The following is a 20854-nucleotide window of genomic DNA, read 5'->3' as shown; positions in this document are numbered from 1 at the left end:
CTTTTAAATGTAAAGTAGCCTCGAAAATGATGTGGAAAGATGGGATGCACCTTGCTGCATTATTAATGTGGAATTGTGTGTGGGTGTATATATATATGGATAGTATAGATATATAACAACTCTTCACAGCTTTTCAGGAAGAAGATAAAACAGGGAGGTTGTTGGCCCGATGATGATGCACTTTTTAAAATATCAAGTACGTTTTTAAGACGGTTCATAATCTCTTCCCAACCCAACGAGAGGCATTAAAATCATTCACTGAAAATCATCAGTTATAGAGGAAGTCTGCATAAAGAGTGACTCAGTTGGGATGTCCCTTCTCTCCCTGTAACTGTGATTTCTAGCCTTGGATGGAAGGTCATGGATGGGGGACTCTAAACCCCCTCTGGGGAGCCGACTGGCCTCTGAGTGACTCATACTGGAGTTAATGACTTTTAAATGAGCAGTTTGTGTATTCAAATAGAGCATGCTTAGTGAGAGCTGCAGTGCTGCTGTTTGAGAAGGCTTTGTGAGGATTTGACTGTTAAATAAGATGAGTCATGTCCACCTATTTGTGCATGCATCACTCGCTTTACATGGTCACCTGGATACATCTTCTCGTCAAATTTGAGCATAGGAGTTTTACACATTAGCGTCCCCAAAAATGTAAGACTTTCAAACGTCCGAGGAACTTTAGAGGCGTGTAACAAACGAACAGTAAACCTAACACAACTTGTTAATGCAAAGATGGAAAAATGACTATATTTCTGGAGGGAGTAACATCAAATCATTTTCTTCATCTAATTTGAAAGGTGACCATACTGGAGTCAAAATCTGATGGTGGTTTTTTAAAAATATGAAACAGTTACCATTAGCAGATTGTTCTTTAAAACCTCAAATTGACACAAATAAACTCAAATCTTGAGTCACAGAAATGCATGAAACCATGAAGTGACTCAGAAAACGTGTCTCCAAGATACTTCCGTGCATCATTAATAAAAAATAACACAAAGTGCTTCAGGCCTGTCGGGACATCTTCATAGAAAGAAAAGAAATGGATCGGATGTTCTGGCAGAGAGCTGAACGGGTTCCGATATAAAACATATACTGTATGGAGTCCCCCAAGGCTCCATTCTCGGGCCTTCCACGTTTAACATAAAGACCCTCCCATCAGGTAAGAAAAACTACTAAATTAATGAAAGTCCTACTGTTGGTTTATAAAGTGTGATGAGGGGCCAAATACATTTACAATCTGCTTCTTCGTAATGAAGAGTTGAGACTCCTTAGATGGTCTAGGATCAGGTCTTCCCATTGTCCCCACAGCCGAAGCTAAACCTGGTGAATCACCGTTCACTTTTTATGCTCCTCAAACTCTAAATTCTTCTCATGTTATACTTTCTGTTTGCCTCTGTATTTCATAAAGTTAATTTGGGACTGTTCATTTATAACTTGCACTGTACATTTTTTTTCTCTTCTATATTATTTGTTTAATGCTACGTAAGTATATAATTATATTCGGACTCCTTTAAACCTTACTAAAATATTTTTATATTGCCTTCTATTCATACCTTTTACTGTGTTATGTAAAGCACTTGAATTATCTTGTTGCTGAAAAGCGCTTTTGAAATAAACTAATAAAAGCATGTGAACAAATCCTTCAGGGGAGTAAAAGTTGACAATTTAGGGCCAAACTCTACAAGATATTTTGGCACTTTTTGACATAATTCAAGACACTTGACAAACTTCTTTAGTTTGAATCAGTCCCAAAAGCACTTATTAAATAAAATAATAGATGCCAATAGATACTTTCCTGATTGAAGTGACTAAACATGAACAAGCAACATGGAGTGTTAAGTCGATTGTATACATTTGGTGTATTGATTGAAAAAAAGCTTCGGTGCTGAAGCTGAAAAGACGTAGAGAAAGATGAAGTGAGTGGAGAGAGAGCAGCACAGATGGACAGAGGAGAAAGTGAAAGATTGAACAACAAGATCAACCCAAAGAGAGGAGAGGCCATATGGACGGGAAAATTACAAGAGGACATTGAGAAAAGACAGAGGGAGGACAGTAGGATCAAAGCGAGGGACGTGGAGGGCGAGTAGCCCCTATTAGAGCTTTGTGAACAGAAGTACTTCATTAAGCTTGGTCGATGTCGCCGTGCCACAGCCAGCATACTAATACAGACCTGCATAAATCCTCTGTGCATCCCTCCCTCCTCTTTTGACTATTCAAACCCTGCCTCTCCCTTTACTTTATCTTCCTACTTCCTCCCTTCTTGCACTTCTCCAATTCGGAGAAAGTGAAAAGTACAAATGAGGATAAATCAGACTCAAAGAACAGACTAAGTAGTTTAGCTCTGGGCCGGGATTTATCGAACTTTAAAGAATTACACATTCAAAGAACGCTTTTAAGACCCAAACAAGGATTTAAAACATTCTGAAACGTATCAAGCAACTTACTCCTACTTACACCGAACTGTAGGAGTGACGTTTAGAGCAGCTCTCAAGGGGTTACTAAAATGCACGTTCTGTTTGTGTGAAATACTTGATATCTTGAGTAACAACTGACATGTTATTAATGTTCAGTTTAGCATAATAAATAAATAGTGATGAATTTAAAGGAAATTAGCTGAATTAGCTGAATGCCGCTTCAAGAAATTCAAAGTTGTAGAAAATGTATGTCAAATAAATGGGTTGTGATCACAGCAGGTGAGTTGAGTGAGCTGGGAGCTGATGGAGCGCAGAGCAGATATTCAAAAGGTGGAGCCAAACCTCATACCCCAGGAAAAGTTTGCTCCAGAAATGCTCACACTATGAGATTGAAAAAGTGGTGCAATGTTTGATGAAATGTTTACATAAAATGCACAGTTTCATTGTCATCATATCCAGTGCTATTTTGCACACTCACTAAAAACAGAGCCTAGTGTGGTTTAAAGAAACTCAATAAAAACCTTGGAATCTTTAGTTTTTTACTTTCACTTTAGTCTTACGGTTCACTTTCAGCAGTTTGACAAATACGGGCCTAGTTGTTAAATATGAGCACGTGTTAGGCCTGTAGAGAAGACACTCATGAACTCTCATAAATCTGATCTGTCGTTATACGCCGATGACTTGCTATTCTACAAGTGCCAAAAGCCATCAGTCCAAGCTGTATTATCCAAGCATTTTCGTTCTACCGGGACTGACAGGACTGAGTTGATGATGTTTTTCGTTGTATGTGGTGAAAAAAGAGAGAAAAAGGTCCTCTTTGACAATTTAACATCTTCAGATAACTAAAATTAAACTAAATTAAAATTCAGTGATCCACAGAGAGATCATTGGTTTTCTTTTTGTTATGGCCTTTCTACCTAAATTTTATCTTCAAGTTTAATATTTTTAACAATTTATTTTCTCTTTTTTTTTTCATTAAATTTTATCTGTATTTAATAGTTGAAGTAGTTCAAGTGTACAAGTTGTTGTAAGAACAAACTTGCAGGTGGTTTCTGGCTTTAAGGAGCAAATTCTGCCCCAAATCCTCGTTCTTTATATTTTTCTTTTCACTGAGAAGGAGAGTCGTGTTGTAGGTCCTGTAGAAGTAGTCAAAGTTCAGCATCGCTCTCAAGACCCCAATTCACTTAGCCAGAGAGGTTTTCAGCATCAGGTGTCAGAAGACTGAAAGATCGTTCTTTATCTGTCCTTCATCAATCACATCTGCAAGAAGTCCGTGCAGCCTTTTCTTCGCTGTCCTCAGCCATGTTTGTTTTAAGCTTCCTCTCTGGCTAGTGAATGGGAAAACACAAAATCAGTGTCCTTGCTGTTTTACACTGAAGTGCTTGTGTCACAAGACAGGCCCTCTCTCTCACACACACACACAAACACTCTGAGCCAATGTCTAAATCTACTTTGCAGAGTATTTTCAGTGTGTGCCCTTCTATTTCTAGCTAGCACAGTTATTTATTGTTAGCATTGACCTTCCATTGTTTTTTGCTCGAGTTCTTTGTTGCTAGCCAACGAAAGCTAACCAACAACATGTCAAATGCTTGACCACCCTCCATCCATGAACTTTGACCTCTTCAAAAGAGCGTTGCCTGTCATACCCACTCCTGAACAGGGTATTTGTAGTAGTGCGGCGTCATGGTGTTCTGCTGCACTCCTTTGTTCTTAAACTGAAAAATGGTGTACACCAGCACCAGGATGCACAGCGACAGGATGCAGGGGATCACCACCGCGATGGCGTTGACTGTCGTTGGGACGTCGTTGATGGTCACCATGATGTCAACGTCGTCGAGGGGCAGCTGGCGGTCGCCACGGTTACCCTTGCTGCCTGACCGCTCCATGTCAGACTGGTCGCAGCCCATCCAGTCGCGCAAGATGGACTTGGGGTATCCGGGCTCCACTGTCAGCTTCTGGTTGTCGAACTTCCAGTACTCCTTCCCTTTGTAGAAGTACGTGTAGTCTGAGGAGGGGAGGATGAGCGAGTGAGGGAGGATTAGAGGGGGATGGGGGAGGAGGAGGGAAAGGAGAGAAAACAAGAAAACTACATTAGTGGGTTTATTTTTGTGAGGAAGACTTAAGGCTTAAAGTAAATATTAAAATAAATAAACTATAAAAAATACCCTGTAAGCCTTCAACATACAACAAAACATTATATAGTATTAATTCAGTATCACGGTTCACCAAGTTTGAGTGATTCCATGAACATCTAATCAAAAGGGTTTTTTTTAGCTTCAGCTTAAAACTGTCATTTTTTAAAGTTTTTTCAATGAAGAATTTTGTGACACATATAGAAAGATATTAATGATTATATTGTACAACTAAGAGTAAAATACTTGGTGTATGAGCACATTTTAATCAAGTTTTTCAGCCTTAACAGGGAGGCATAGCAGCCCCATATTTCTACCTCTTATTCTCATAACACACAATACCTCAGTCTTCATCCTGTGAAAACGGATCTTTAAACCAACATCAGCCGGGGACTTTTAGTCCAAAATCTTTTGGCAATACCCGTCATAACTGTTGATATGTTTCAGGCTGAGCCGAGGCAGTATACCATCTGAGAGAGCAGCATCACCAGACATGCAGCTACCCAGTTTTGTTCTAAGAACGTTCTGAGAATGTTACGTGCGATGTTTTTAATAGCAGGAGAACCTTCTCTGAAAACATTTTCAGAAAGTTGCAGTGAGAATGTTCAAATTACATCACAGAAACGTTTTGATAAATCACGTTTAAGTTGTAACATTACAAGAACTTTATTTGAAATGATAAACATCCTTTAAACGTTCTTTGAATATTTGATTAAAACGTTTTCTGTCAAACGTAATTAGAACCTGTAGGTGATGTTAGCCGATGTTATGGGAACGTTCCCTGCTAGCTGGGTGGCATGACTCAAAAGTACAAATGGTGTAAAAAATATATTGAAAGATAACTGATGCCCAATCTCCAATTACAGCAAAAGTCCACTATGCCACAAACCTTTCTGCAGTTACCTTGTTTGTATACAAAACATTATTACTTGATATTTGTTGACATTACTTGGGGTTGCACCATAGACTGTTTATAGGAGGTGGGTGTCGCCACTGTGAACACTTTCATGGACTAATGTTTTGAAGCCTCAGGTTTGGTAATATGGATGTAGCCATCCTGTTTTTAATGGAGCCATTATCCTGGAAACAGGTCAACAAATCAACTGAACAGTAGGCTCATTCAGCATTGACTTGCAAACAATCGTACTTCCTTCTGCAACCAGTGCATCCCCCCCTGCTGGCCAATAGAAAGAATGCAGGTTTAAGGCACTTCAACACATCCGCTTCTTATAAACAGTCCACTGGTGACACTGCAGCTGTTCTTCTGTCACAACAATAGAGGCCAAATACCGCATGACTACAACCAGGAGACTGCACTCTGCTTGCTTAATTCCTCAGAAGCTCAGGAGACACTCACACAAATGCACAACAGAGACAAACACTGCCCTCCGCTTTTTAATAAAAGCTTTCTCTGACACTGAAAAACATCCATCAGTGCCCTCAGCTGCCTCTCTCGGCTCTGCTACATCCCTGTGGCGCAGAATCTCATTAGAGGCAACACCATTTCTATCGTGACACAGCAGTTATAGGCAGCTATAGCTTTTCCGCCCCGGCAGCAGTTGTTTTTATTGAAGGGCAATATTATGCAATGCCTGAGAGACAGACACTGTAGCTGGGACACAAATGGGATAGTATGTGAGGGGAGGGGGAGAAAACATGGAGGATAAATGGTCATAAACAACACTTCCATCAGCAGTTGGGTTCTTGAACAAGCTGTAGGCATTGTTGCCATTGGATATACAGTGTACAACGGACTGTTGGCTTTGTATCTAATATCTCACTACACGTTTATCATGATGACATCCACGGGAGTTATGTATTAAAGTATAGGTATGTATTTATGTCTCCTGTTTTTTTAATGGTGTATTGCTTGTGTGGATTACTGTTGCGAACCAAATTGCCCCTTGGGAACAATAAAGAAGATCCAATCTAAAACATATAAGCAGATGGGATAAAAGTTATTGCATATTATCTTATATATACAGTATATTGATGTATAATTAAATATCTGAGGGGTCAGTGTTTCTTCCCGACCCACAACTACATAATGACCATCTATAAAACCTATGTTGTACATGGTTTCTAGGCTCCTTTAAATTATTCACATAATTTTTTTCACTGAAGTGTTCTATATTAAGTTTAGATACCTATTTATTAATAACTTCTGATAGAAAGATGAATTGTGTCAACAAGGAATACCCTCCCACATCACTGTACACTCACCGGCCACTTCATTAGGTCCACCTGTACAATCTAACGCAGTTCAATACAACAGCACTGCCATGGAAGTGTGTTAATTCAATGATGTTTATTACTGAGGCCATAGTTAAAGGTGTTGTACTGAATGTGTCTCAAATGTTTTGTCTTCCCTATTTACATACATGAGTGGGAGCATTAGAAACCACCAATGATGACCGTGATGCTGAAATATAATGGAATTAACACCTCTATGACAGCTTAGAAAAACTCCTGTACATTACAGGCAACATAAAAGCAAATCTTATGGCTGAGCTGGTTGTATTGGATAACATTAGATTGTTCAGGTGTACCTAATAAAGTGGCTGGTGGGTGTATAAACATGGTGCCTCCACAATAGTTTGTTATTAGTTAAGTAGCTAATAGCAGAATTGGAGGACCTGGATTTTAAATCAGATCATTTTTCGGTTGAACAGACTTATTGAACACACCGTCTCTGTTATCGATAATATAAAATTATGATATTCCAAATGAAAAAAGAAGAGACCATCTTTTTTTAACATAATTATCAAGCAAAAACGTCCAGTGTTGAAAAAGGAAGCCAATGCAGAAGTGCAAAAAACAGCAGTTCCTTGAGTGTCCACTGGAGGCTCCAAAAACAAAGAAATAACATTACGGCAGAAGTGAAAATGCCCACTCTTACAGCAGAAATAAACATGTTTACAGCCTGGTACAAAAAAGTGTTTTGTTATAAAAAGCTAATTTTACTGTTCAAGATAACTGTACAGTTTTGTATAACTCATCTGTTTTAATTATATTAAGCATTAAATCATAGGGGTTGGCTCACTTGATTGACAGGTGAATCCCGCTGGCTGTCTGCCAGACGTCAACACACACAGACACTGAGCTTAACTTTGGCGTGTTTGTGTTGTTGGAGACTTTTGGGGAATTTTTTGATGCAAAAATCAGACAAATAATCTCTCTGTGGGATTTATGGAACTTTCTGGCCGTGCAAGAAGTCTGAGCTCCAGATTTGTTAGGGAGTTAAATTTTAGTATTATGGTATTGATATATTTTTGCACTAAGTAGCAGGTATACTGCGCTGGCCTTCCCTGGCTTGTTAGCCTGTTCAGTGTTTATCAAACATTTATTTATTTGTTGGCCAGTAAATAGGAGTCACCCAAATATGGTCACTTCTGGCTCCAGAAAACCAACATGGCGGTGGCCCAGTCAAGAAACCAATGGGTAACGTCAAAGTGGCTACGTCCATTATTTGAACAGTCTATGGTAATTCCCTCCGAAACTGATGATGCCTTCAGGTTCCACTGATCCTACACACATTTCATTTGTTTCAGCTGTGACGTTTAGTTTTCGAGGAGTTAACTGTGTTTTAGAGACTTTTACGTTTGTAGTAATGAGAATGCACTTCGAGGGGGAAACACAGAAAACCAGTTTTTGTATGTTCAATTGTAAGTATCAGGACAGAAAGTAAGACCTTAGAAGCTTTAACACACAAACACAAACATCCTCACTTTGCTCACTTTTGGGGGCATTACACTGACTTACATTCCTGGAGACTAACACTTACCCAAAGCTCAACACTGACCCCAAAAATCTGTTTCCCAATTGGGGACACAGCTTCTGTCCCCAGTTTGACAAGATGTCCCAAATGATCAGGTTTTTAGTCTGGAATGTGTCCCCAGAAGTAGGCTAAACCAGACACACACAAACACACACACACACACACACACACACGGCTCACCATCAGAAAACCCTCCAGAGGTTTTCTTCTGATGTCTGCTTTTGTGTCTGCTCCATCACCTCCCAACAGCCCAAAGGAAACACACACACACACACACACACACACACACACACACACACACACATTTGTCTGATGCCTCCGAAGTCCCTGCAGGACAGTTTCTCATCTAACACCGAGACACCCCGGCTGACCGACCATGTCACACACACACAGACGCACACACCCTCTAAGGCAGCCACAAGGTCATGAGGTCACAACTCGACAAGCATAAGTGATGATGGGCACTTTTCTTCCAGCAGACAGCGAGTGTGTGTGTGTGTGTGTGTGTGAGTGTGAGTCGCCGTCTTTGCTTATGGCATTTTATTTTTCTGGAGCAAAAACATGGTGTTGAGAAAGAAGAAAAATCTGTGTGAATGAACTGAATCATCGAGAGACGGACGGTGAGTCTGTGTGGGAGCTTTAATGACCCACCAGTTAAGTGACTTACTGGCTGTTTGACGGACTAGTTAACCTTTTCTTTCAGTTGTAGTTGAACAGTGGATACATTTCTCTACATTATCTTTAAATATTTATCCATTATTAGGACCAGACGAGTCTCTTAATCTTATATACAAAATTTGCTGAAATACAAAAAGTATTGCTACAAATAAATTGTTGTAGAATTAAATTCCATAACAGGAAATAGATATTATTTTTCGAATGAGGTCTATATTTAAAGACCCGAGAGCTGAGAGCACCAGCTGGGGTACGCCTGGGTGTCACGTTATGTCAGTCAACAGACTTAAAGTTACGCCCTGTGCACCCGTTAGACTTAAGCCCAGTTTTTTACGCATAGGATGGAGCAGGCGTAAGTTTCAAAAGTCAAAAGACTAAAATACACGATAAAAAAAAACGGTAAAAGTAACAGTCAAAAAACTCAGTGGCAGAGCTTCTTGTTTACAGGATGATAAATGAAACGGCATTAAAACGAGAGAGAGTCATCCATGATCGGACCAACCCGCTGGAAATCTACTCAGGAAGTGAGCTGATCGAAGTGTTCTGTTTTGACAGACTAGCTCTCCCCTCAGCTTCGGCATGTGTCGGACAAAAACGTGGCGCTGTCCCCGCCCTGAAGGTGCTGATTGAGCTCAGATTGATGCCAACAGGGCCTTTCAAAACACGGTGGGAGACATGGTAAATGTTCATTGGACAAAGGCATGCTTATCATTATTGACTGCAGTGGTGATCGATTTCCTTGGCGATAGCTTTTGTTTTTGTTTGTGTGTTGTTCAGTTGTGCAGTGAGAACATTTTTATGTTCTGCATACAACTCCTCATTTCACTATCCCAATATATATTATAATATATATATATATATATATATATTTATTTTCTTTTGTTTAGTTATCCATATCCTTTGTCCACCGTTTAATGCCAGAAGTTAGACAGTGGAGACGTGTGTTGCTTGGCAACATTCACTGGTGTCCGTCAGGCTTGGTGCACTTTGGTGTAAATTCAAATCAAGAAGTCTGTTGTAGCTAAGTCGGACGTAAGAGATAAGACTTAATTCCTTTTAACCCCCCTGCTGGTGCTCTTGGCTCCTCGGTCTTTGTGTTAATCATATACTAGTGCTCTTCATCTGTGAAGGGATCATTGCATGGGTCACCAAATGGACTCAAGTAACTGTCCTTCAAAAAACAATCCAAGGCACTCTGTAGGATTCATATAGAATTAAAAAGCCTTTTTTTCACATGCAAAATATACTTCACAATCAGCCTACGCTGTGTAGTAAATCCAAACGCACACTTCTTGAACTTGCTCGCTGTTCTTTTTATTAGCTTCCCGCTATGTCGCACAAATCACAACAAAACAACTGCCACTTCCTGTTCCCAGTGTACATGGAAGTGGTTCCCTGTGACCCTGTTGCTAAGCAACATAACAACACATTCTACATACAATAAATCCTACAGAGTGCTTGGATTGTTTTTTAAACAGTTGCTTTTTTTCATTCTTGACTGAGTCCATTTTGTTACCCATGTTTGAAAGGAATTGAGCGGTGGATCACAGAAGAGCCCAACCTGTGATTGAATTAGACTGAAACTGTCTTATTTTCATACAATTTGCCAACAAATGTGCATAAATACATTTTCCATTCGAACACTCACATCCCTCCCTGCTGATGAAGGCCCCCTGCGGTCCCTCCGGTATCCCCTTCCACACAGCGATGGGTTTTGGGTAACCAGGATCTGCTGTGCGCTTCTCCTCGTTGTAGCGCCAGTACTGGTCCCCTTTGAAGAAGTAGGTTTTTCCCACCGGCTCCCAGCGCAGCGCCGTGTCGATGCCATCCTTGGGGAGGCAGCTGCCCAGCTCCACCAGGCTGTGAGGGTAACCCGGCTCAGCCGTGACCTCCTTAAACACCCAGTACTTATCACCTGGAAGAGGAGGGAAAACATGAGTCAGCACTTTCACTGAAGTACAAATATTCTCACAGTTATCATCTAAAGTTTATTCATAAAGTTTTTTAACTTCATTAGAACCTAAGCTTTGTTTGTATTTTTACAAAATATCTTCTCATATGGGGGCACTGGGATTATGTTACTGTATAACACAGTGGAATGTCACTAGTGCGTAAAAAAATATAACTGTTTATTTTAAGTCCTGAACATGGTGTACAAAAACAAAAACGAAAAGTAATCTTTTGTTAATGATTATTGTTTACTACTGTTCGCTGCTTGTGTAACAGTTGTATAAAAGCACATGAGAGGGAGTGATGTAGTACTGAATATTGTCATGGCTGGGATTTGGTCGTAGGCTGCTACAATTTTACAGTTGTTCGAAGTGGCTTTAGTAGACCATATTCCAGTGTGCAATTTTCATTAATAAAAAACTGCACAATCCACTATGTTAGCTGTCCAAAACGCGGCTTGTTTCTTAAGCCTAGTTCATATCAATGATTTGCAACGCAACAAAACAGTTTTAGAATGTTGCAGAGAAAATTGCAGCGTGTGTGTGAGCTGGTTAGTTGCAGAGCGTCTGAAGCCGTTGTGTGGAGTCGCAGAAGATTTGACTCATCAAATCTCCAAATGCAGTTTTAGAACTGAATGATGTCGCTATTTCACTTCAGCCAATCAGGAAACAGCATAAGCTGGTGTAGGCACCCTGTCTCTGGTGCTGCAGGAGCCAAAGACGGGTCCAGATCCTCTCTTTCCAAACTCTCTGTCTTCAACATTTATTAATCAGTGTTACAGCTAACATTGTGAGCATGTCACTGTCACTGTCATCCACTTCTTTATAACAACAACAGAAATCCATCTAGATAATTCATGTAACATGGGCCTAATACTAACATTATATAGTATAAAGGCAGAAGTAGTGGGGTATGTCAGTGCGTCGTTGCTATGGAGACTGTCAGCTGTGTGTGCGTTACGTTGCGTTGCTTTGATGTGAACGGCCCAGTTCTAGAACGTTTACCATCAGATGTCAGGGGATCTGTTAGCAGTCGCATCCAGTCTCGTTACGAATCATTGATCTGAACTGGCCTTAAAGTCTAGTTGATTATTTTGGGCGTGCTCTCTATATCTCCTGTCTCTCTCTCCACAAAGTTATAAAATAAAATAATTATTTTTTAAAAACATAAGCACATAAAGGTTCATTTAAATGCTACATATGTCCTGTTGCAAGATCCGTCCAAAACCCACTCCCTCCGAGCCTCCTCTTCCTCCTCCTACACACAGGTGGCAGGAAAAAAGGTCAACTTGGCAACTTTCACTCTAAACTAAACTTATGAGACCCTCGAATCTAGATCACCTGGAGGCCTTTTGAATCTTACATTTAAGGACATTTATAGCGAAGATACAAGTAAGTATAGCGAGCAAGTTTACATGTTCTCCCTCCGGGTACTCCGGCTTCCTCCCACAGTCCAAAGACATGCTCGTTAGGTTCATTGGCTGTGCATGTGAGCGTGAAAGGTTGTCTGTCTCTATGTGTCAGCCCTGTGATTGACTGGTGATCTGTCCAGGTGTAACCCCGCCTCTCGCCCAATGACAGCTGGGATCGGCTCCAACAGGATAAGTGGTATAGATAACGGATGTTGGATAAACTGTAGTACAACTCAGCAGCTGATTTCTGCTGGACTGAGAAAACAATGAGGATTAAACAGCTCCTCTGCAGCTTTGTTAAACATGCAGTTATTATTCAGAAGATACAAAGAGAGACTAAAAACTGGTGGTTTAATCATAATCATCATCTACTCTAAAAGCTATTTTACTAGGCTTTATTAAAGGACTTGTCAGCAGCTGTTTAAAACAGCCGGCATCAATAGAATAAACATATAGAAACAAATGAATAAAGAGAAGGAGTCTAATAAGAATTCATCCTGTTCAGGCACTAATAGATTCCCCCAGGCAGTAAAAGAGTCGGATCCAGCTGTAACTTGTTTAAATGAATGGTACCGATAACTGTGAGGATACTGCAGATGAGTGTGACCTTTAGCAGGTGCTTTTATCATTTTAATGCCTCATGTAGCCAATGAGTACATACATCTCCACTGTGGCCCCGGCTGACTTTACAAACTAAAGACGCTGAGCTCAGTACAACTGGATTTCATTCAAGTCTTAGGGTGCATTCAGAACTGACAGCTTTGGTCGTTTGGACAGGTGAGAGAACACGCATTTGAACTCTGGTGCAGACCAAGCCACCGGACCATGGGCCACCGGAAAAGACCGGACTCGGTCTGTTTCAAATGAACCACGGTCCAGTTTAATTAAGGTGAGAACATAAACAGATTTAAAATAGGACCTGATATAGGAAGCAAACCTAAACATTGTGGGTTGTTAACAGATGCTGACACTTACAGAGACAGCCACATTGTCAGGCAGCAAGATGAGGAGAGGGCAGACGTGGGAGAGGGACAACCCGGGCCAGAAAGTACAGTACAGTAGTTTAGAAGCTTTTTATATCTAAAAGGGAAAAGTATCCAGTAATGACAGCTGTCATACCAATGTAGAGGAGTTAAAAGTTTCACTGTGAAATGTGGAGTAGCATTAATAGCGTGCTGTGCGAGCACTCTATTAGTAGGGCTGAACTTGACTTAAGATTTTCCCAGTCGACTGGTAATTGTTAGTTTCGATTTTAGTACACTAGTCATTGCACATTTATGATATTAATTTAATAATCTAAATCAGTGATTTTAAACTGGTCTGTCTTCAGGACTCACCATCACCTCCTCAATGACAATCAGGACCCACATTTTTTAATCAGTCAAATTTATTTAATTAAAATCTGTGCAGTTGGACCTGAGACTAGAGGTCTTCACAATGCAACAATGTGTGTGTGGCTTTTAAACGAGCCGCGCGTTTGTCATCCGTCTGCGCGACAGCAATTGGACTTTAGTCTGAAATAACTAATGGATTAGCATCGCTGTTTTATCAACACGACATGGATAGCAGGAAACCTGGATGTGTTTTATGAACCTTCTTGGCGGAGTATCAATTATATGCAGGGACAGGCTCAGGGGAGAAGGCTGCGTCACACAGGTAGGACAAAGGTTTTGTTTTGACTGCTGACTAGCGGTAACTTATTAATAGCAATCAGCTGTGAAGTCTGTGCTGATTTGGTCTGTTTTGCCCGGCCAGGATCGGGTCCGACATAACTCAATAACTCTAACTTTTTTGGAGTACACGTCCGCGACCCACTGAAAACAGCTCTGTGACCCACTTTTGGGTCCCGACCCACCAGTTGGGAACCACGGATCTAAATCAATATGGGGATGAGTTGAGTTTAAAGGCTGTAAAAGAATGTTAGTGTAAGTTACACTATTGACACTGTGCTACATTTGACACACAAAGCCGGCCACCTGCTAACCACAATGCTAACGGCTAAAGCTGTAATGATTCTGAACGTGTCAGAACAACCAGTAAGGAGACTGAACGTTACTGAAACAAAGTATAATATTGTTGCTGTAGATGAGAGACTCCCAGCTAGCTTTAGCCTGCCTTGTAGCCGCTATTTAGGTATTGGATAATGATTGTGAGACTTTGCTCACATTGCTTTTTAAGGGGTGCTTTATCACTCATATCAGCAACACGTGTCTTTTATTACAAGCGCTGTACTTGGAACTGAGCTTATCTGGACACTTTCTGCTGACGGCTGTAACTTAACACATTAAAGCACAGGCTGCACTTTGTCTGACCAATGAGATCCAAGCTAACTGTGGCTGTCGTGTCTTACAGTCAGGCCTGGATAGTGTGCCTTGTATGTGCAGCGTGCTCTTGTGTGCAGCTTTAACATCATCAACACTGTAAAAATATGATTTTAAAACAAAGCCCCATGAAGAAGAAAAGCTACTAAAAGTGTCTTTAGCTTTATGTCACCCTGTATGAGCTTATGGAGAAGACAATTATATGCCAACACACGCGCACACACGCGCACACACCTACACACACACACTGACATGACAAACAACAAATCCTCCTAATTCTGTGTGTGGGTTTTGTCCACTTGTGTCTCTGCGCTTGCATCTAGGTATGTCACTGTGTGTTTGTGTGTGTGTGTGTGTCATAGCTCGGTTGAGCTGTGTCATTGTGTGTCCACGTATTTTTGTGTGTGTGTGTGTGTGTGAGAGAGAGAGAGCGAGTGAGAGAGCAAAAGTGCCGGCAGCTGAGAGAGCAAAGCTATTAATATCTGCTCCTGGCTGGCTGAGATAGCAGGACACTCCTTCAGAAGATGTGTGTGTGTGTTTGTGTGTGTGTGTGTGTGTGTGTGTGTGTGCGTGTGTGTGTAAGTTTCAGAGAAAGTGAGTGAGTGAGGGAGAGAGAGGGGATGAGGGAGGTTTCATACGTAGACTGAAATTCTATTACTTTAGGCTGGGTGCTCCCCGCTGCCTTGCCATTCTCTATTTCACACTTTATTAAATATGTTTCCAGGAGCAGGAGGAGGGGGAGGGGCATGTAGAGAGCAGGACAGGGTCTAATAACACCGGAGCAGATGGTAGAGGCAGATTTGAGGTTACTCCACTGAAGATTGGGAGCAAAATCGACTGATTTGTGCAGCAGCTCTGCGAGAAAAACTCATGCTCGACTTTTAAACCAACACACAGGATGCAAACTTCAAGATCAAATATGCAATGACCCGTTTTTTAACCGTATGTTCAATAATTTATGTCTAATTAACCCCAGCAAACTGCCGCAGTACTGCAGTCGCTTGATAGACAGAAGCATGATTCTCACAACAGGGAAAGTTAGCGTTTTAGAACAAGTGAGAAAAGCGAACACAGACTCAGACTGAACATCTGGTACAGAGATACGGTGACACTACACTTTGTAACAATGTGTTCTTAAGAAACATGTAGTCATGCCAAAAGTGTGGAAAGCCAGTTTCTTAGTCTTAACGCCTTCCTCCATCCATCTGTTAGCACATTGCTAGCTTAGCAGTGGCACGATTTAGCACTACTGTTGTTTTAAATGATGCCACTGTCATGAAAAATAACTAGATGAGTTAATTCACAATGTTTTTTGTATCGACAGAGCTCAGTGTGTGACTGATTATTATTCTATTACTTTATCTATGTTTCATATTTATAGTAGTAGTTAAATTACTGGTTGTTTTACAATGTCGTGTAAGACCTGTGTAGCTAATCTAAGCGTGTTACATGTTGTCCACTAGCTCTTAAATGCAGTCTCTGCTTAGCGCATGCATCACGGGTCGTGGAGGACTCCCAGCCAAAACCAGTGCTGGTTCAAACTAACTGGTTTCTGGATTCCAGTGTGCGTTGTGTTCATTAACTAGCAGGATTTATGGTCTGCCTCTTTCACTCGATTTGTCACACATTTACAATAATAACACCGACTGTGTACATGGTGTGTGTCCTGTCAAGCTATCATTTGAGGACGCTGTGATGTAGTCCTAACTTAGGCAATCATATTGCAGCAATAAATGTGATGCCACCTGCAATTTGCCAGGAGCATGTTTGTAAATGATTTGGTGGCAGAAGTAAACAACTGCTGCTGTTAGGTTAATACAACAAACCAGTTAGCTTGGACGCATCACTGGTGTGTTTCCCTTCAAGTATAATATTGCTGTGCTTCTTTATATATTGTGCAAAAAACCACCGACTTGTTTTAATTGTTAAATTTTGTTTTGATTAGAGACGAATTTCATGGTTTGGGCTGCAACACTAAGTAGACATGGACTCTCACACGGCGTTACATGTCCTACTGCACGTACACGTCATCATAAGATCCAATACCAAGGACCAAAATCTAAGTGCCTCCTGGCTGAGCAGTTAATCAGATTTATTTGGATTAGTAAGGGTGAAATTTCTGCCCAATTCTGCCCAACACTGACATTGTGCAAAGTTAATCAAAATGCCTTTTATGATGAATATCTCAGTTAACAGAAGCCTGAACTCTTAACTGCTCTAAGTTAAACCCTTTATAAAGATCCCAGAGGACTAAACTCTGTATTCTGAGCATAACTGTGACTCATTGATTTTTGATAACAGCAAAAAAGGGTGAAATGTTTGTACACATTTGCGTCTTATCTTTCCTCGTACCTTTGAAGAAGACGAATTTGCCGTCAGACCTCTCGTAGGCGGCGTCGATGCGAGGCGGCAGACCCTTCCAGAACTGATCGATCTGCATGGGATACCCCTCCTGCACCTTGTTGTTCCTCAGACGCCAAAACCACCGGTCCTAGAGAACAAAGAGACACAATGAAACCTCCAATGTCTTTTGAGACAGATACACCAAACATGCAGTAACTTTTAGACATCACCTTCAGAGGCATTATTAAACTAAAGTGAGAATAAGTCTCTTAAGGATTGGATATTATATATGTGAATTTGTATCTGCCTTTTGCAGAAAGTTTGAGGATTTGGGAACTATAATGACAAAAACTGTGATATTTTATTGTTTTATTGCGATTATTTACAGATCAGTTATTCTGCTCCACTTCATAGATTGTCAGTTAAAAGTACAGCAAAGAAGAAGTGCAATTTTAGCAGCTGTAGCACAGCACAGCGTGAGCAGCTGTCATTATGTGCAGCTGTGTCCATTTATAGTGCCAGAATCACTCATTTATAATTCATCTACCTGAAAGCCATCATCTTCAGCGATACCTCAATCATCATAATTAAATATCAGCAGGACAATCATTGATTTAGTTTACAAGACAGCCCAGTTTAGGACCGTCACGCCCACGGTGTCAGAGACTGTGTCTGATAGAAGAGCTCAGGGAAACGGCCTCTAAAGTGAATGGAGCTGATAAGACGTATACATTTTATAAAACATCCCGTTAGTCCACATGTCACTGGTAAAACCACAAAGAACAGTTTTTAGCTCTGATAACACTGTTGCTGTTGGGGACATTAAAACCAATAAGAACCACAGGGTGTTTCAGACCCCAGGCTGCGGTCACAAGCACTCTGCAGTTAAGCGATTCAAAATGAAGAGAAGAAGATGCTGCACATGAAGGCCCAATCCCAATTCCCGGCAAATGCCTGAGTGCTATCCCAGTATCATATCCCAAGAGTGTGAGGGCTCCGATGCAGACTTTACAACGCCAAATTACGGACTTTCCGTGAGTCCGGATATCTGCAGCCTTTCCTGTGGGATTTACCCAGGGTTCATAGCGAACTTGGTGATGTATACAAATGTGATTGTCCAGCCCCGCACTAAAAGTAAACAAATGTTCGTACATTGAAGTAGTATTCAATAAAGTTTGACCAAAAAATAATAATAAATGTAAACAATGCGAGCGTGGATGTGACGGGAACCGCAAATACGTTTGTCTGAAAGTGACAACAATTAAATATTCGCAAATGATAAACATGAATGCCTTTCTGACTTTGATAGTTTGTTAAATAAAGCTTATCTGATCTTATGGCCCATCTGGTTTCCAGGCAACGTGTGATGCCATGATAGTGTCCCATTCCTTATTTTTATGCAGTTCTCAAACCCTCACGCACTGCACGCACTGCCCGCACTGCCCGCACTGCCCGCCTGACGCCATTAAAGTCTGTGAGTGTTCAGTGCTTAGGCTTTAGGGTGGAGATTGGGATTGGGCCGAAAACTTATGCATTCACCAAGCTCCCAGGAAGCGTGCCAGGCTTTCAGGCCTAAAAGGACCCCCCCCCCCCGTACTAACATTGTGAAAGAGACTTTTAAACGACGTGAATTTCTCAGCATGAACACTTACGTTTATAGCCCTTATTTAAATTATTAAGTTACAAAGTTGTACATTTCAAACAAATCCAGAGGGTTTGGGAGACGGAGTCAAAGGAAACCCTCGTGCTCTTCCTCTATGGGCCTTTCAATCGGGGTAATTCAGTAGATCCTTTTTGGCTTCATGCGCCGCTCAGCAGCTTTCATGGGGATGATGGCACCCCGCCTCAAACGCTGCTTCCAGTTCTCCTTAAACATCAATGGCATTCACACGGACTCAGGCAGGTGGTAGACGGCAAACCAAATATCATTTTAGTGGACGAGAGCAGGGGGGTAAAATCAGGTGAGACTGGCAGAGTATACTGACATCATTACTGTGAAAGGAAATCTAAATATACCAGCTTTAACCACCTGATGTTACACACAGCTGCCTCACACAAGGAGAACATTTCAGCGATCTCGACAACAACAAGCTGATAAAGTGACGTTCTCCTTTCACTGTCTGTGTTGAGAATGAACGAACGGCGTCAATGGGAGAGAATTTTATGTTAATTATCAGTGTGTAATAGAATATTAGGTGAAAGCTGTGTATAGGTTCTTGAATAATTACATTAAATAATAGAGGATAAAATATATCAAATATTCTTAATTCTGTTGTAAAGATAAATATAAAAATAATGTAACATTCTTTTTGCCGTCCTGCCATTTGATCTGACTTTTTAAAATTACCATACCACCCAGGGGCTAACAGCCAAGGTTATAATAGTTTAGTTTTTATTTTTATTTCGTTTTGACTTTTTGTTTTCAATTTCAGTTTAGTTTTAATTCGTTTTTAATGCCAGTTTGTTAGTTTTAGTTCAGTTTTTATCAGTTTTAGTTTTTTTGTATATTTGTAATATGGAATACTTGTCTTTAGGGCCGCTGTGGCTCAGTGGTAGAGTCGGTCGTCTTTCAATCGGAAGGTCGGAGGTTTGATCCCCAGCTCCCTCAGGCTACATGTCGAAGTGTCCTGAACCCCACATTGCTCCCAACAGGTATGAATGTGATATCTGATTGACAGTTGGGCACTTTACGTAGCAGCCTCTGCCATCAGTGTGTGAATGGGTGAATGTCATATGTAGTGTAAAAGCAGCTTTGAGTGGCCGCAAAGACTAGAAAAGCGCTACATAAGTACAGTAGACCAGTTACCATTTACCATTTGTCAGGGGCGTGACCCAAAAGGGCCAGAAAAAGTATTGTGAAATAAGAACTCATAACATCATAAATCAATGTTAATATTCATATGAACTTTTCCCCTCTTCAGCCTGCCATGACTGTCACTGTAAATCGTAGCTACACAACAATTCTGTGCAGATCACGGGCATATGTATACAATTAATTGACAAAGACGAAAACTAAGGACATTCTTGCTATAATTTTATTTCATTTTAGTTTGTTTTGTAAACTCACAATACAGTTTCAGTTAGTTATTGTTTTTTATTTTTATTTCAGTTAACGAAAATGTTTTTGACATTTTAGTTTTTGTCATTTTGTTAGTTTTCGTTAACTATAATAACCTTGCTAACAGCTATCCACAACCTGACTCAAAATTAACCACATAAAACACCTTAAAAAAGTGAAAACCAGTGGATTTATTATTAATCTACACACAAAGACCTAAATCATTAAACAAAGAGCAGCTAAGGACAAAACTAACAACACAGAACAACACAAACTCCCTGTGCGAGAGGCACGAACCCAGCAGTGTTCATTTCGCTAACAAAAATTCTGACGATAAATGTTCATCAGCGACCTTTTATCCACGACGAAGACAAGACGGTAAGAGCTAAAAATAAGTTGTTGATAATAAAAAACGTTGACAAATTTGTTTTACGTTTTTGTTAACGAGGCGAGACAACATGAAAATGTTGGTGGCGGGCTGTCGGACATTCAAAATCTATGACATTTCCCCCACTGCGCGTCTAACCTGTCAGAATACAAGCAATGCAGTCTTGTAAGTGGCTGAACTGGTTGAGGGGTATGAGCAGATCCCCCTGAATCCGACCCAGCCACACAGGTTGTGATGTCCCGAAGCGGCAGCTTGACAACAACGCACGCAAAACAAACATGTATCATGACGGGGGTTATGAACTTTCCAGGCTTTCTGCTTCACTTCCGCACAAAAAAAAAGATCCTCTGCAGTCAGACTGTCAAAGTGAGAAGCGATGATGAAATTATA

General features: G+C 40.8%; 1 protein-coding gene across 1 annotated transcript in view; it reads right to left on the bottom strand.

Annotated features, from left to right (window-relative positions):
• Positions 1-1839: 1839 nt before the first annotated feature.
• mmp24 (matrix metallopeptidase 24) overlaps positions 1840-20854 on the bottom strand; it is a 105561-nt gene continuing 86546 nt past the window's right edge. The window contains exons 8-10 of the mRNA XM_069678700.1: positions 17028-17166; positions 10642-10908; positions 1840-4413 (exon numbers count right to left, since the gene is read on the bottom strand). Of these exons, the coding sequence (XP_069534801.1) occupies positions 4049-4413; positions 10642-10908; positions 17028-17166 (771 nt within the window). The 3' untranslated portion in view covers positions 1840-4048. The remainder of the gene's footprint in view (positions 4414-10641; positions 10909-17027; positions 17167-20854) is intronic.

Source organism: Semicossyphus pulcher, unplaced genomic scaffold (assembly GCF_022749685.1).
Source record: "Semicossyphus pulcher isolate SPU_LCO1_2020_fin unplaced genomic scaffold, fSemPul1.0.p SCAF_3, whole genome shotgun sequence".
In the NCBI taxonomy this organism is placed as follows: domain Eukaryota; kingdom Metazoa; phylum Chordata; class Actinopteri; order Labriformes; family Labridae; genus Semicossyphus; species Semicossyphus pulcher.
The sequence above is the reverse complement of the archived record's forward strand: the minus strand, read 5'-3'. Positions and strand labels throughout refer to the sequence as shown.